This window comes from Pan paniscus, chromosome 4 (genome assembly GCF_029289425.2).
Source record: "Pan paniscus chromosome 4, NHGRI_mPanPan1-v2.0_pri, whole genome shotgun sequence".
NCBI lineage: Eukaryota > Metazoa > Chordata > Mammalia > Primates > Hominidae > Pan > Pan paniscus.
Genome location: NC_073253.2, coordinates 107,069,350 through 107,084,463, shown reverse-complemented (window position 1 = coordinate 107,084,463; position 15,114 = coordinate 107,069,350). Strand labels below are relative to the sequence as shown.

Sequence of the window (15,114 nt, the reverse complement as noted above, 5' to 3'; positions counted from 1 at the left end):
TCCCTTACACTGATGGTATGCAGCAGTGCCCATTATTCCACTAGTGAAGTTTTATCAAACATACGTTTAGAGTAGTAATAATCCTTCACTATATAAGGAAAACATCACTGATCAATCTCAACATTTTTCCCACTGGACATGGGAAAGCCGACTACTAACAAGCAATCAAAATTAGTGTTTAAGAAAATATCTAGCCAAGTATTAACGAGCAATCAGAATTAGTGTTTAAGAAAATATCTATTTGCCAATTTTACCCCAGTGCATAAGGATACACTCTCAAATAAGAAAATATTATTTGTAGCCTTTTGCGGGTGGCGGCGAAGGCGGAGAGCACGCCATGAAGGCCTCGGGCACGCTACGAGAGTACAAGGTAGTGGGTCGCTGCCTGCCCACCCCCAAATGCCACACGCCGCCCCTCTACCGCATGCGAATCTTTGCGCCTAATCATGTCGTCGTCAAGTCCCGCTTCTGGTACTTTGTATCTCAGTTAAAGAAGATGAAGAAGTCTTCAGGGGAGATTGTCTACTGTGGGCAGGTGTTTGAGAAGTCCCCCCTGCGGGTGAAGAACTTCGGGATCTGGCTGCGCTATGACTCCCGGAGCGGCACCCACAACATGTACCGGGAATACCGGGACCTGACCACCGCAGGCGCTGTCACCCAGTGCTACCGAGACATGGGTGCCCGGCACCGCGCCCGAGCCCACTCCATTCAGATCATGAAGGTGGAGGAGATCGCCGCCAGCAAGTGCCGCCGGCCGGCTGTCAAGCAGTTCCACGACTCCAAGATCAAGTTCCCGCTGCCCCACCGGGTCCTGCGCCATCAGCACAAGCCACGCTTCACCACCAAGAGGCCCAACACCTTCTTCTAGGTGCAGGGCCCTCGCCCGGGTGTGCCCCAAATAAACTCAGGAACGCCAAAAAAAAAAAAAAAAAAAAAATTATTTGTAATAAGGCAACCCAACAAATATTAATTGGGTATTGTAATGTACATTACATGTGGGCTTATTCCATACCCATTCCAACCCTCTTTCAACTTACCTTCTTCCACTAAAATGGGGGAAAAGCTCAAAATTATACTTCCGGCTAGGTGTGGTGGCTCAGGGCTATAATCCCAGCACTTTGTGAGGCCAAGACAGGTGGATCACTTGAGGCCAGGAATTTGAGACCAGCATGGCCAACATGGCGAAAACTCGTCTCTACCGAAAATACAAAAATAAGCCAGGTATGCTGGCACGTGCCTGTAATCCCAGCTACTGGTGTGTGCAGAATTGCTTCCTTCTGGTGGGTTCTTTGTCTCACTGACTTCAAGAATGAAGCCACGGACCCCTGCGGTGTTAAAGTTCTTAAAGATGGTGTGTCCTGAGTTTGTTCCTTCAGATGTTCAGATGCGTCTGGAGTTTCTTCCTTCTGGTGCATTGGTGGTCTTGCTGACTTCAGGAGTGAAGCCGCAGACCTTCATGGTCAGTGTTACAGCTCATAAATGCAGTGCAGACCCAAACACTGAGCAGCAGCCAGATTTATTGCCAAAAGCAAAACAACAAAACTTCTACAGTGCTGAAGGAGACCTGAGTTCTTGCCAGTGGTGACGCGTGGCCTGCTTTTACTCCCTTATTTGGCCCCACCCACATCCTGCTGATTGGTCCATTATACAGAGAGCTGATTGGTCCATTTTACAGACTGCTGATTGGTCGGTTTCTACAGAGTGCTGATTGGTGTGTTTACGAACCTTTAGCTAGACACAAAGCGCTGATTGGTGGATTTACAATCCTTCAGCTAGACATAAAAGTTCTCCAAGTCCCCACGTGACCCAGAAGCCCAGCTGGCTTCACCTCTCACTGGGAGACTGAAGCAGGAGAATCGCTTGAACACGGTAGGCCGAGGTTACAGTGAGCTGAGACTGTGCCACTGCATTCCAGCTCGGGTGACAGAGCAAGACTGTCTCAAAAAAAAAAAAAAAATCCAAACGAGCAAAAAGATTATATTTCCACACTCCCTTGCAGTTAGAGTGCAGTCATGTGACCTAGGTGCCACCCATCAGATGTCCCTGAGGGAGACCTGAATATTAAAATGAGAAACTTTAAGCTATGGCCTCGGATAGAGAATAGACCTCCTGACAAGCACCATGGAGTTAGAAGCTGGTTCTCCTGGAACCACTGTGATGGTAGATAGTTGTGTTTATACCTAAGCATGCTCAGGGCTAAGTTTTGGGCTGCAGTTGCAGTGGTTTTATTAGAGTAGTTCATGATGTGAACTGAGCATTTTTCCTACCTACATCCTTCCTGACTATGCAGTATCCACATCTGATTTTCTTGCATTCCAGGAGATTTGTGAGCTACCAAAAATCCTTTCTGTTTCAATAAACTAGTGTCTTCTGTTCTTGGTAATCAAGAATTCTGCATGTGCCTTTCATGTGCCAATCACATATTCCCTGCTTGTTAGTGTATTCTAGAAAGAGAGAGAGACAGTAAACAAAATTAAAAACATGTCATTGCAGTTGTGGAGTTAAAATGAAAAAAGCATAGGGACTATGGAAGATAATGAAGTTTGCAGCTGTGGACCTGTCCTATTCTCCCACCCCAATACTTAGTATCCATTTGGACTGAAGACTAGAGGTAGAAACAATGAGCACTTTGCTTTGATATGAACATTGCTGCCTAGGCCTTTTCTGAAAATATAAAGAAGAGTTTTATTTATTTATTTATTTTTCTATATTTACTTATTTATTTATTTGAGTTTTATTTTTAATCCATTAAATGTCAAAGGATCTAACATTGCTATTAATGAGCATGTATGATAACAGAATATGAAAGCAGTTTAATGCAAAAGGAAAGTAGAGTCTACATAACTGCACACTTTTTAGCTGTAATACATCACAGTTCTTAACTCTGACTAAGGAAACACTTAGGTTCTGAGGAGACGTATATCTCTTCTGTGACTATGAATTAAGCACAACACACATAACAACATAGACGATATATGTAATGCATTTATTGAACTATTCATAGCACTTTACATAAAGACCTATGTCTTACTCCTTTTTTGCTTCACATAATTTATTTATTTTAACCAGTGTATACGCTATACACCTATGCACTCAAGGCTACATAACTGGAACAACTGTGTGCTAAATTCACCTGGAAAAGATTATAAATAATAGATACAAAAATACGTATGGAATTCTATACACCTTTGAAATATGAGATCTACTTTTGATGAACTTTCTGGCCACAGTCAAATTAGGAATGTAATAGACTTCATCTAAAAATCCCATTAAATTCCTAATGGGATTATTGCCTTACCAATTTTAACTTAAATGTGCCCTTCCATCAACATATTTCTATAGATAAAAAAGTACAATGTGTTTGAAAAAACATGGGCTTTCAAAAAACATTTAAAAAGAGCTGTGTTTCCATCCCAATGCTTCTGTTTGCTAGCTTTGTGCCCATGACTAGGTTACTTAATTTCTTGGCACGTCATTGCATAATGGGAAAGATAATATTGGTCTACAGGGGTTAGGCTCTAAAACATATTTTTTATTTATTTATTTATTTTTTGAGACGGAGTCTCGCTCTGTCGTCCAGGCTGGAGTGCAGTGGCGTGATTTCCGCTCACTGGAAGCTCCGCCTCCCTGGTTCATGCCGTTCTCCTGCCTCAGCCTCCCGAGTAGCTGGGATTACAGGTGCCCACCACTACGCCAGGCTAATTTTTGTATTTTTAGTAGAGACGGGGTTTCACCGTGTTAGCCAGGATGGCCTTGATCTCCTGACCTCGTGATCCGCCCGACTCAGCCTCCTGAAGTGCTGGGATTACAGGCTTGAGCCACCATGCCGGGCTAAAACATATTTCTTTCCCATTTTCCATTAGTGCCACTCTTACCTTTGGTCCCTCAGAATTTCTAGAAAAATCAGTATTAATTTCATTAATCTGTGAACCAATTAAAGTAGATATTTATCTGTATGCATGTATTTATGTACTTAGATACATGCTACACTAAAACTAAACTTGTAAAATACCTAAAAATACATCTGTATCTAGGAAACATCTACTTTTAAAAAGTAGTGATTAAGCTCCTGTTTGTCATCTGACTTTACAGAGTGATGATTTTATTAGAATAAGTAAGATCGTGAGATTTTTCACTCAGAAGACACATTGAATTACTCTGGACTTCTGCCAGGATATGTAAAACAATAAGAATTTAGTGAAATTTTGAAACCCAAAGACTTTATCTATAACCCACAGTTTAGACTATAATCTTATAGCGCTCAGCTCAGACATTCTTCATTAATAATAAAATTATAGACAATCCTAGTTAATATTTTTATACTTGTCTATTAAATAACATAATACACATTTAGAAATTATGGTATATGTAATGTTTTTATTGAACTCTTTATATCATTCTATTTTAACAACTGGACATTTTTCTTAGGGAAAAAGTATATTGATAAAGATAAATATATATGAGTACTTTAATTAAAGTTAAAATTCAGGTTAATTCCAATTGTCAGGAGACAGAGCTAGACTGGGGATTAGATAGGAAGATAGAGATACATGCAAACATATATGGTGCTGTAGTTTGGTTTATTTGACCCATCAAAATTTCATGTTGAAATTTGGTCCCCATTGTTGGAGGTGGGTCTTGTGGGAGGTGTTTGGGTCATGGGGTTGGATCTCTCATGAATAGATTAATGTCTTCCCTTGGAGGAGGCAGTGAGTGAGTTCTCACTCTATTAGTTCTTGAGAGAGCTGGGTATTGAAAAGAACCTGACCCCTACCCTCTCACTCTTTTGCTTCCTCTCTTGCCGTGATTTCTGCACATACCGGATCCCCTTAGTCTTCCCCCATGAGTTCAAGCAGCCTGTGGCCCTTGCCAGATGCAGATGCCCAATCTCAAACTTTTCCAGATTCAGAACCAGAGCCAAATAAACCTTTTTTCCATGAATTACCTAGCCTCCAGTATTCCTTTACAGCAACATAAATGGACTAAAACATATGGCTTTTAGTTTTATAATTTTTACTTGATTCTTATTTATTGATTCCAGTGATATGTTGATGTTCTCCATTTTTCATTTATACTTTTCTGCATACTAATGACAAATATTTTAAAGTCTGTGTCACATAACTACAATATGTGGATTTTCTGTGTATCTGTTTCTGTTTTCAATTATTTTCTGTTAATTTTTGACTATTTGAGCTTGTTCACTGGTATACCAAGTACTGTTTTTTAATTTACATGGTGGACATTGTCCATGAAAGTTATGGAGAAAATTTCAGACTCTGAATGATTTGATGTTTTCCTAGAGAGTATTCACTTTGGATTTATGCAGGCAGCTACAGTAAGGGCAAATCACTAGTCTAATAGGAACAGAGATGAAGCTGTGTTTAGTCTTTGTAAGGACTGGTATATTTCCATTTGACTTTACTCCTAGCATGTAGCCTTTCAGGAATCCCGATTGATAGCCTGGATGTTTACCGAGGTCTCTCCTCTTTTGAAAGCTCTAAACTCAAATTTTTGTTGCCCTAATTCTATTATATCAAACTGCCTAAGGGTCTTCTCAGCTTCTCAGTCTCTGTCACTGATTTCTAGCTTCCCAGTCTTTTAGTTATCTGTTGTTAAGTTTACAAATACCTCCAGGGAAAAGTGACACCAAATCTTGAGCTCATTATACTTTATTCCCCTTCTCTCCAGGACCTTGGACTTTCAAGTCTTCACTGCTTTGATAACTTTCCAATGCCTTCAAAGACTTGATTTCCATATTTCCTACTTTTTAGTTGTTTTCAATGGGAAGGTTGGTCTGAAATGAGCTGGTCCACACTAAATGGAATTTGCCTGTGTTCTTTAGCTCTTGCTGATTCAAAATTTGATTAACTAGTTTGCAAATTAACTGTGGTTTAAAAATAATAAAAAGTTTACTTAAAATATATATACAGAAAATATTTTAAGCATTTTCATAGTAGAAGAGGTTGTTGGTACTGTTTACAAAGCAACATATTCTACGTAATATTACTGCAACACAAGATGCTTTTGTCTTCCAGAAAAAAATATATATAAATATTTCTTCTCCTATAAATGCCCTCTTCTGAGTTCTTCTAAGCCACAGTCAAGCAAAAAGTGAAGGCAAGAGAGAGCTAAATAAGGAGCTTCTAATACCAAAGCAAGGACAATGATGCTGAATGAGTTTGGTGAAGAGAGAAAGGGAGAAAGAAAGGACATGAAACTAAACGCACATCTCTGCTCTACTTGCTTCTTGTTTTATTGTTTTTTTAAAAACAGGCTCAGCTAAAAAATACCAACACAGACATTTTAATAGAGAAACTGTCTGCATTTTTTTGGTCAAGAAATTTCTTTGATGTTGACTGGTTCTAAATATTTTTCCTTTGATGTGTTTGGATTCAGATTTAGAAATATAATTGTGTCCCCAAATATGATTACATTAATGACTTTAACTAGGATTCCATTATATCTATTTATACCACATTTGAAAAGTTTTGTTTTTCATGTACACATGCTTGATTTGAAAGCAACCAAAGACAGGAGTTGATTTTTTTTTTTAAAGAAGGGAATGATAAAACGGAGCTAAAAATATTTGTGTCTGGAGCTACATTTCAGATTCTATAGTCTTAAATGATTCATTAGATCTTATAATTCCTCATAGTCCTAATCAGGAATACAAAAATAATATAACAAAGAAAGCATGAGAATCTAACAGGGCTGCTACACTGCACAGCTCTTAGAGGTACCAGCGGAGTGCTGTGTGCATGGTATCTTCTGAAGTATTGCAGAGCAGTGGCCCTGGGTCTAAGGCTAACATCTAGTCTGGTGGTTCTCTAACCTAATTATATATCAGAATGCGCTTGGTGTGCTTTTCAAGAACACTGACTTCAGACCTACCCAACTGAAATCTGAAAGACTGGGGATTCAGAGGACTGTCTATATATTTTTGAAAGTTACCCAGTTATTTTTACAGTACAGCTGACTTTAGAAACTTCTGGTTAAATTACTTCTCATCTCTGTTTCTAAAATATACTTATAGGATTAGACTTTTCTTGTTTTTAGGCAACATCATTAATTGGAGACTTTCCTTATCTTTTATCAATAATCCACTTCAATCACTGACAACTTTTTCACAAAAATTCTTTATATCTTATCTAATATAATTCAGCTACAAATTAAGCTTTGTAAATAGTCTCCAATGAAACCATAAAGGCAGACAGATCACACTTCTATAATTTTTATTTTTAAATATGAAATATTTTAAATGTGTAGAAAAGCACTAACAATAATGTAACATATTTATGATCAGCCATATATGTCCCAGTTTTGTCTCTTTCCAATTAAAAAAAAAAATCAGCTCTAGCCCTGCATCATCTTTTTCCATTTCCCATCTCCCCAGAGGTTATCATTATCTTGAAATTGGTGCTTATCATTCCCACACATAGTTTGGTAATCATACTATATGAATATACAGTTAATCCCAATCATTTGTGGATTTCATATTTGTAAATTTGTCTACTCTCTAAGACTTACTTGTAGCTCCAAAATCAATACTTGTGAAGCTTTTGTAGTCATTTGCAAACATGCACAGAGCAGTGAGAAATTTAAGTTGTTCAACGTGCACATCCCTAACTGAGATTAAGCAAGGTGGCGCTCTGCCTTCTTGTATCAACTTTCATCCTGTACACAAGCACTTTTTTTTGTGATCTATTTAGTACCACATTTTTGAGCTGTTTGTTGGTGATTTTGCTGTTTAAAATGGCTTCCGACGGTCAGGGTGATCAGATATCAAAAGTGGGAGATTCTCTCTATACGGACTTAGCAGGATTCTTGTTAAATGTGAGCTATGGAGACCAGGCAAGGAATAGGGGCCTAGGTGGAGATCTAGTTGAGAGGAGAGCTCAAAAATCTGACTAAAGTTTGATCAAGGAGAGAGTCTTTGTCAGTATCTGTGGCAATTTTTTTAAATTACTGAAAGTGAGGCTTATTTACATTCTTTAAGACTTACCAATTAATAAGCTCTCTTAAAATCTTCAGTTTTAATGTCTGTCTATTCCAAGTGTAGTCCTGAAATACTGTCAAGTATTCCTAAGTGCAAGAAGGCCACAATGTGCCTCTTGGAGAAATATGAGTTAAATAAGCTTCATTCAGGCTTGAGATATAATGCTATTGCTTGTAAGTTCAATGTAATGTATCAACAATGTATATTAAATAAGGTGTCTTTAAAAATAAATACACATAACACAAAGTTATATTCATCTGTTGATGAAAATGTTATGACCGGAGGCTTGCAGGAACCTAACCCCATATTTTCCCCAGGAGCAATGGTTCACTATTTGCTAATTCAGTATTCATGGCAACTTCATAGAATATGTTAGAAGCAAAATGCTTGTTCCTTGGTGCTGCAAAGAAATAGTGCTTGAACATTAATTTTCTCAGCAAGGCAATTTTTACTTCTATAGAAGGGTATGACTCGCAGATGGAGTAATGGCGGGAGCGCACCTGGACAAGGGAGGGGAAGGGGTTTTTATTCCTGACGCAGGTAGCCCATACTGCTGTGTCATTCCCCTATTGGCTAGGGTTGGACCACACAGTCTATGCTAATTCCGTTTAGCTATTTTAAAGAGAGCAGAGGTACAAGCCAGAGTGGCAGGGTGGGTAGTTTGACAGAAAGGGTGGTTAGAGAACAGGTGACTCAGGATGATTCAGCTCAGAGCAGGTGACCAGGGGCGACTCAGGTCAAAGCAGGTGACCAGAGGAACAGATATGAACTACTGATTAGAACTGGTGGGAAAGTTGTTTACTGAAACTAGAGGCAAGCAGGTAAAGAGAACCAGGAAGTTAAACTTTAAAATGGAGAATCAAAGAATAAGAGAGCTGAACATACTGACATACTGATTCTTTGAAGATAAACTTGGAGTTCACTATATCTAACAAGTATAACTACCATAAATAATGGGAATCAACTCTACTTACAAATAATAAATGGTATTGTTTTATGCATTGTAGGTTTAAATAGTTTATCTACCTATCCTTTTGTTACCTTTTTCCATTCCACACTATACTGTTGAGATTTATACATATCTAATTCTTTCATTTTAACCTGTAAAATCTGTACAAAAATACTACAGTTTATTTATCCTTACCACTACAATTAGATTATTTTCAATTTTTGGCAAACAATGGTACACAACATTACTTTACACATGCATATGCATGAGAGTGTTTCTTTGGTACATTTCTAGAAGGCCACAGTTCTTCAGTTGGTGTTGTTTCAAATACTTCAGAGAAATCATTAACTTAATCCCAATATCTCTTCTTCAGAGTCATGCAAGATATCCTAATTGTTTACATTAGTTTGTAAACTGAATGCTTTTCAGCAAATCATAGCCTTAATCTCAGTTTACAAATGAAAGTCACTGGCCACAGAACAAAACAGAAAACAAAAAAAGGCTTTATATTGATTATGTGACTATTAAAAATATTAGCAAAATAATTATTCTCAGTACATAATCAAGGACTTCATTTTACCCATATCTCTATAACACCACATCACTGCCATTTTTCTGAAGAATGTATTTTTTAAAGTTTTTTTTTGTAAGGAAGTTGCTTCAAAATTGCATTTTACAATTATTATGTTTAAAATTGTTGACACCTTCAGTTAACTCTTCACAGCAGATCAAACTATTAGATTGAATAATGTGCAATTAATTATAATATGACACTGCAGATTTTCTGAATTACATTTTTAAAAATGTATGATCTAATTATTTAATGTTTTTCTACAAAATTGCCTTTAATCATCTTTAAAGTTGCATTTTGCAGTTAATACATTTCAGATATCTGATAACTTCAGTTGAGAATTCTGGGTATACCATAATAATTAATTGAAACTTGTGGAATTTCTGATATTTGACTTTCTTTCACCTACCAAAAAATGGCTCTTTCAGATGATGTGACGTAATATTTTTATTGAGAAAATATTATGTTTATGTGTTGAACTGATAAACTCAGGGTCAATTCTTATACATGTGAAATATTTTTTGTATTCTAATATATGTGTGTGTATACATACACATATATCAGTGTATGTATAACCTTTTTTTTTTTTTTTTTTTTGAGATGAAGTCTTGCTCTGTTGCCCAGGCTGGAGTGCAGTGGCAGGATCTCAGCTCACTGTAAGCTCCGCCTCCTGGGTTCATGCCATTCTCCTGCCTCAGCCTCCCGAGTAGCTGGGACTACAGGCGCCCGCCACTACGCCCGGCTAACTTTTTGTATTTTTAGTAGAGACGAGGTTTCACCATGTTAGCCAGAATGATCTCGATCTCCTGACCTCGTGATCCACCCACCTTGGCCTCCCAAAGTGCTGGGATTACAGGTGTGAGCCACCATGCCAAGCCTCTAATATATTTTAAAAGGAAAAAAGTTAAAAATCAATTATCTAAAAAATCTAGAAAATAGCAAATTAAATCATAATAGAAAGGATGTTCTTTAATCTGATTGACAAAAACTTCAGAAATCTTACAGCATGCATCAAAATTAAAGGTAAAAATTTAAGCTTTCCCACTGGTATTGACAATGAGAAAAGGAAGTCTATCATCACCACTTCCATTCAATGATGCACTGAGGTTCCGTCCAGTGCAATAACACAATAAAATTAATAAAAGATAAAGAGTTGTGAAGTAATAACTAAAACTGTCATCATTTGTAGATAACATAATTGTGATTGTAGAAAACAATAAAAAATGTACAGATAAACTGTTAAAGTGAATTTAGCAAGATGGCTAGATTCTAGGTCAACATACAGAAATCATTTGTGTTTCTAATTAGAGATAAGCACTTAGAAAATGAAAGTTTAAATAGCATAATTAAAATATTATTAAAAAGCACATCAACTAGTTATAGGAATAAATCATTTGGTTGAATATGTTCCAAATTCCTATTATAATTTTGTCATAAAGCTACGTTTTTTTCTTATTAGTATAGTTACTTCAACATTATTTCAGCTAGCGTTTTTACAATTTATCTTTTTCCATCCTTTTACTTTCAAATTTTTGGTTGTTATAGTGAATATTTTATTTTTATATAGTCTGCAGTGTTAGAATATTAATTGGAAATGTTTACACCATTTACATATTATAATTGTGATATATTCAGTTTAAAACTATCATCTTACTTTTTTTTGTTTGATCAGTTTTTTTTTTTCTTTTCTTCTTTTGGATGAATTATTTTTATCATTTTATCATTCTATTTCCTTTTCTTGTTGATTGTTCGTGTTCTATTATGCCCTTAGTATTAGGTATTATGTATATCCTTAGTCTACCCTAGGTATTATATATACCCTTAGTATACCCTAGGTATTATTAAAAACAAGTAGCTTTATTAGACTCTAAGATAAGTTAGTAATTTTAGTACTTCTCAGACAATAAAATGATTTGATAATACTTTAAATCCATTTACCAGCCTCTCATCTTTTCACAATTGTTGCTATGTACTTTTTGTTTATATATGTTTTAAACCTCACAAGACATTATTAATCATTGATTTAAACATCCATATTCATTTATATTTACCTTCTTATTTACTCTTTCTGGAGCTATATATTTTTTCACACAATATTGTGCCTCTATGTAGGATCATTTTCCTGTTGGTAGAAGAAATCTCTTTGGTATTTCTTTCTAGGCGGGCCTCTTGGCAAAGCATTCACTCTGCGTATGTTTGTTAGAAAAGTCTTTATCTCTTATTCAAAAACTTTTTTTTGGAAATATATTTTTAAAACATCAGAAATAGCATTTTTGATTAACATTTTTACTGATTACAGAATTCTTCATTAGCGTTTAGTTCTCAGCACTTTAAAGGTGCCGTTCGATTACCTTCTGGCTTTCATTAATCTTGTTGAGAAATCAGCTGTTTGTATTACCTTTGCTCCCTTTGAAAGCCATATGTCTTTTATTCTGGGTGGTTTTAGATTATTTTCTTTATGTTTAATTTTCAGCAGTTTCACTTCGGCGTGACTAGATGTGGTTTTCTTGGACCTTATCTTACGTGTGGTGTCTTGGATCTGTGAATTGACATGTATTTTCTTAGAACTTTTCTTACATGGGGTTTCTTGGACCTGTGGCTTGATTTGTATTTTCTTTTACCTGTATCTTACATGGCGTTTTTTGGATCTGTGGCTTGATATGTATTTTCCGTTTCTTTTTCTTTCTGTGCTTCGGTTTGAATATTTTTTACTGATCCATCTTCCATGTCCTTAATCATACCTTCGGTTTTGCCGAGTCTTATGCCGAGTCTTATTTTAATTCTTTATATCAGTGATTGTATTTTTCAGTTTTATAATTTTCAGTTGATTTTTTATAGATACTCTCACTGGTGAAAAATTCTATCTTTTTATCCATTTTCTTCAATATATTTACGATAACTGAAAAAAAAAAAACTTTCTTTGACAACTGAGTCCTTACATGCCTGGTAATTTTTCTGGAATTACGAAGTTTTTAATAAAATTACATAAGCTGTAGATAGTTTTATACCTCATCAGAGAAAATTCACTTTTCTTCTAGAGAGAAATTAAAGTAAAAGAGGATCATTTCAATCCAATCAGTTATGGGGATGGCTCAGTGCCAAGTTTCAGGCTTGCCAATTTCCAGTTTTCTCTTATTCCTAAGGAATAGTCCTACTGGGTTCTGAACTATCAACTGAAAGCCTGAATATTTACCAGGCATATCCTTTTTGGTGGCTCCAGGGCAGAAAGTCCTCTTTTAGCCTGTAAGACTGTGAAAGTCTATAGTCTAGCCGGTTTCTGTTAGGTTTCTTCCTAACTTTTCCCCACACAGTTGGGGATTTGGCATATGCTTCAAGGGAAAGTGTCGGCGCATTGTTGGATTCACTTCTCTAAGATTCCTCGCTAGGTTAAAATCCCTTTTTATTACACCAGTTCCTTTGGTATTCCTTTTTTTTTTTTTTCCTCTTGGTAACTTATCCCATTATTTTTATTTTTTTTAATATTCTCCACATCCTCTGTTCTGACCTCAATGCTTCCTTATTACTCCTTTCAAACTCAATATTCCTCAGTTCCTACTAACTATTCAATAGCATTCCAATACTACCAGACCAACCAGTTTCTTCTCATTAACTCCTAGAGCAATATGTTCTTCTAATATTTTGCATATACTCCCATTCTTTTAGCCTTCCCAAGTCTCTTTGCTTATTTCTTTAAATCTCAGTCTCTCCCAGTAAATAGTGAGGGAATTTTTTTTTTAGCAGCAATACCCCCTAAAAGTCCTCAGCAGTAGTCAGCACTGTACCTGGTACATAATAGTTGCTCAACAAAGATCTGTTCATTGGACAAGTCAATTAATAGCAGACAGTATAAATTTCTAGACCTGGGGAGTACTTTAATCCTACTATTTCTCAAAAGAGGGGCAGAAATCAAGCAAAAAGAAAGTTACGGAGGCAATGGAGGGGAATCGTTGTTTTTCTGCCTTTGCCCTTTCTGTAATGTTAAGCTCTTTGAATGGCATGTAATTGTGTTCACTTTATTTTGGCCCACAACATATCCTACTACAAAGATGAATAAGAAATGTCTTTCAGATGTTTGCCTGTTCCTTGTATCTTGATTAAACATTTGAAAATTTGTATAAATAAATAGATAAGTCAGAGACTTAACTCTCTTTGCATATTTTAACTGATCATATCTGCAGGTGTTCAGTGTCCTAAGTAAATATATCAAATAATCTAAGGACATTATATTTGCATAACTGAAACTAGTGCCTTTTGATTTTTGCATAACTACCTGCCTTCAGCAGAATCCTAACCAGACAAATACTTCTGCAACAAAGAAAACTGGCTGAAGGTTAAAACTGTCTTCTTTCTCAAACATTTGTATAGTATAGTTCTAAACTATACAAATGTTTGAGAAAGAAGAAAATAATTTTCATAAGAAAATTATGAAATAATTGTGTATTCAGAGGTGAGAGCACTTATGTAAATTATTTAAGGGTATGCACACAAAAGGATAGCAGATTCCACATCTTTGGAATCTGGAATATAGTATATACCAAAAGAATTAAGAAATAGCACTTTCCATGCTTATGTATATTAGTTCTTTGTTTCCTGAGAGGATGGTGAAATAAGTCAGCTGGGAAATTGTGAATGTGATCACTCAAAACAAAACTCTACAGCAATTTAAAAGTGAATCCTCTTTCCCCTTCTCTGTTTTCTATGGTAACCATAACAACCAGTTCCTTTCAGAGAGGTCAATTACTAAAAATAGTATGATCCATATATTACTTAATATGATCATCTATAAAGTACACTTTGGACAATATTTTTTATAAAAATTTTTGAAGACTGTGAAATATCCTCAAATTACTGATTAAAAGAAGAAAAAATATATAGGAGTATCTGGAAAATCAAATGGAAAAGTCATGTTGGAATATAAGCATGAACGAATATAAGCATGTTAGACTATAAGACAGGTTAGAATATAAGTCATCACCTTTATATGCATGATTACTAACTCACAGGATTTGGTAAATGATTTATCCTCAAAAGCAGGAAGATAGCTCATTTTGGAAAAATATTATAAGTGTTATTATGATTATTTATTGAAACTGTAACAACAAAACAGAGACTTTTTTGTGGCTCTAATCATATATGCCATATGCCTTGAGGCCATCTGTTAGAAAAGTCTATAGATGAAATCACCATCAAGAAGCCAGCTCTGCCACAGACCAGCTAAATAACTTTGGGGAAGTCACTTAATATACCTGGACTTCAGAATTTTAATTTATAAAATGGGCTTGATAAGGTCTTCTTTGTAGACTGATGCTCAAAGCCAAATGATATACTTACTGCATGGGAACACACTTAAAGAGTAGGGTACCTATAAGATAAAATCCAGTATAGTGTAGTTATTAAAAGGTGGCATTTGGGTTATGCTGGTGTAGGTTAAAACCTGACTGAACAACATACTATCTATTGACTATGGCCAAGCTACTTAATAATGGAAATCTTTAGTTTCTCACCTACAAAATAAGAATAAATCATACACAACTCTTAGGAAATCATGCATTTATGAAGTTCTAGCTAAGATTAATATTATTATTATTCTAAATTGAT

At 35.9% G+C, this 15,114-nt stretch overlaps 1 protein-coding gene across 1 annotated transcript; it reads left to right on the top strand.

Moving 5' to 3' along the window:
• The first annotated feature begins 282 nt into the window (after positions 1–282).
• Positions 283–889, top strand: LOC100968071 (large ribosomal subunit protein eL20-like). Its single transcript, XM_034960332.3, has one exon. It carries the CDS (start codon positions 338–340, stop codon positions 866–868), a length of 531 nt encoding a protein of 176 aa, XP_034816223.1. The 5' UTR covers positions 283–337; the 3' UTR covers positions 869–889.
• Positions 890–15,114: the final 14,225 nt, after the last annotated feature.

What these genes read in the sequence shown, in the direction of transcription:
- LOC100968071 (XM_034960332.3), top strand. Translation starts at nt 338, where the DNA reads ATGAAGGCCTCGGGCACGCTACGAGAGTACAAGGTAGTGGGTCGCTGC.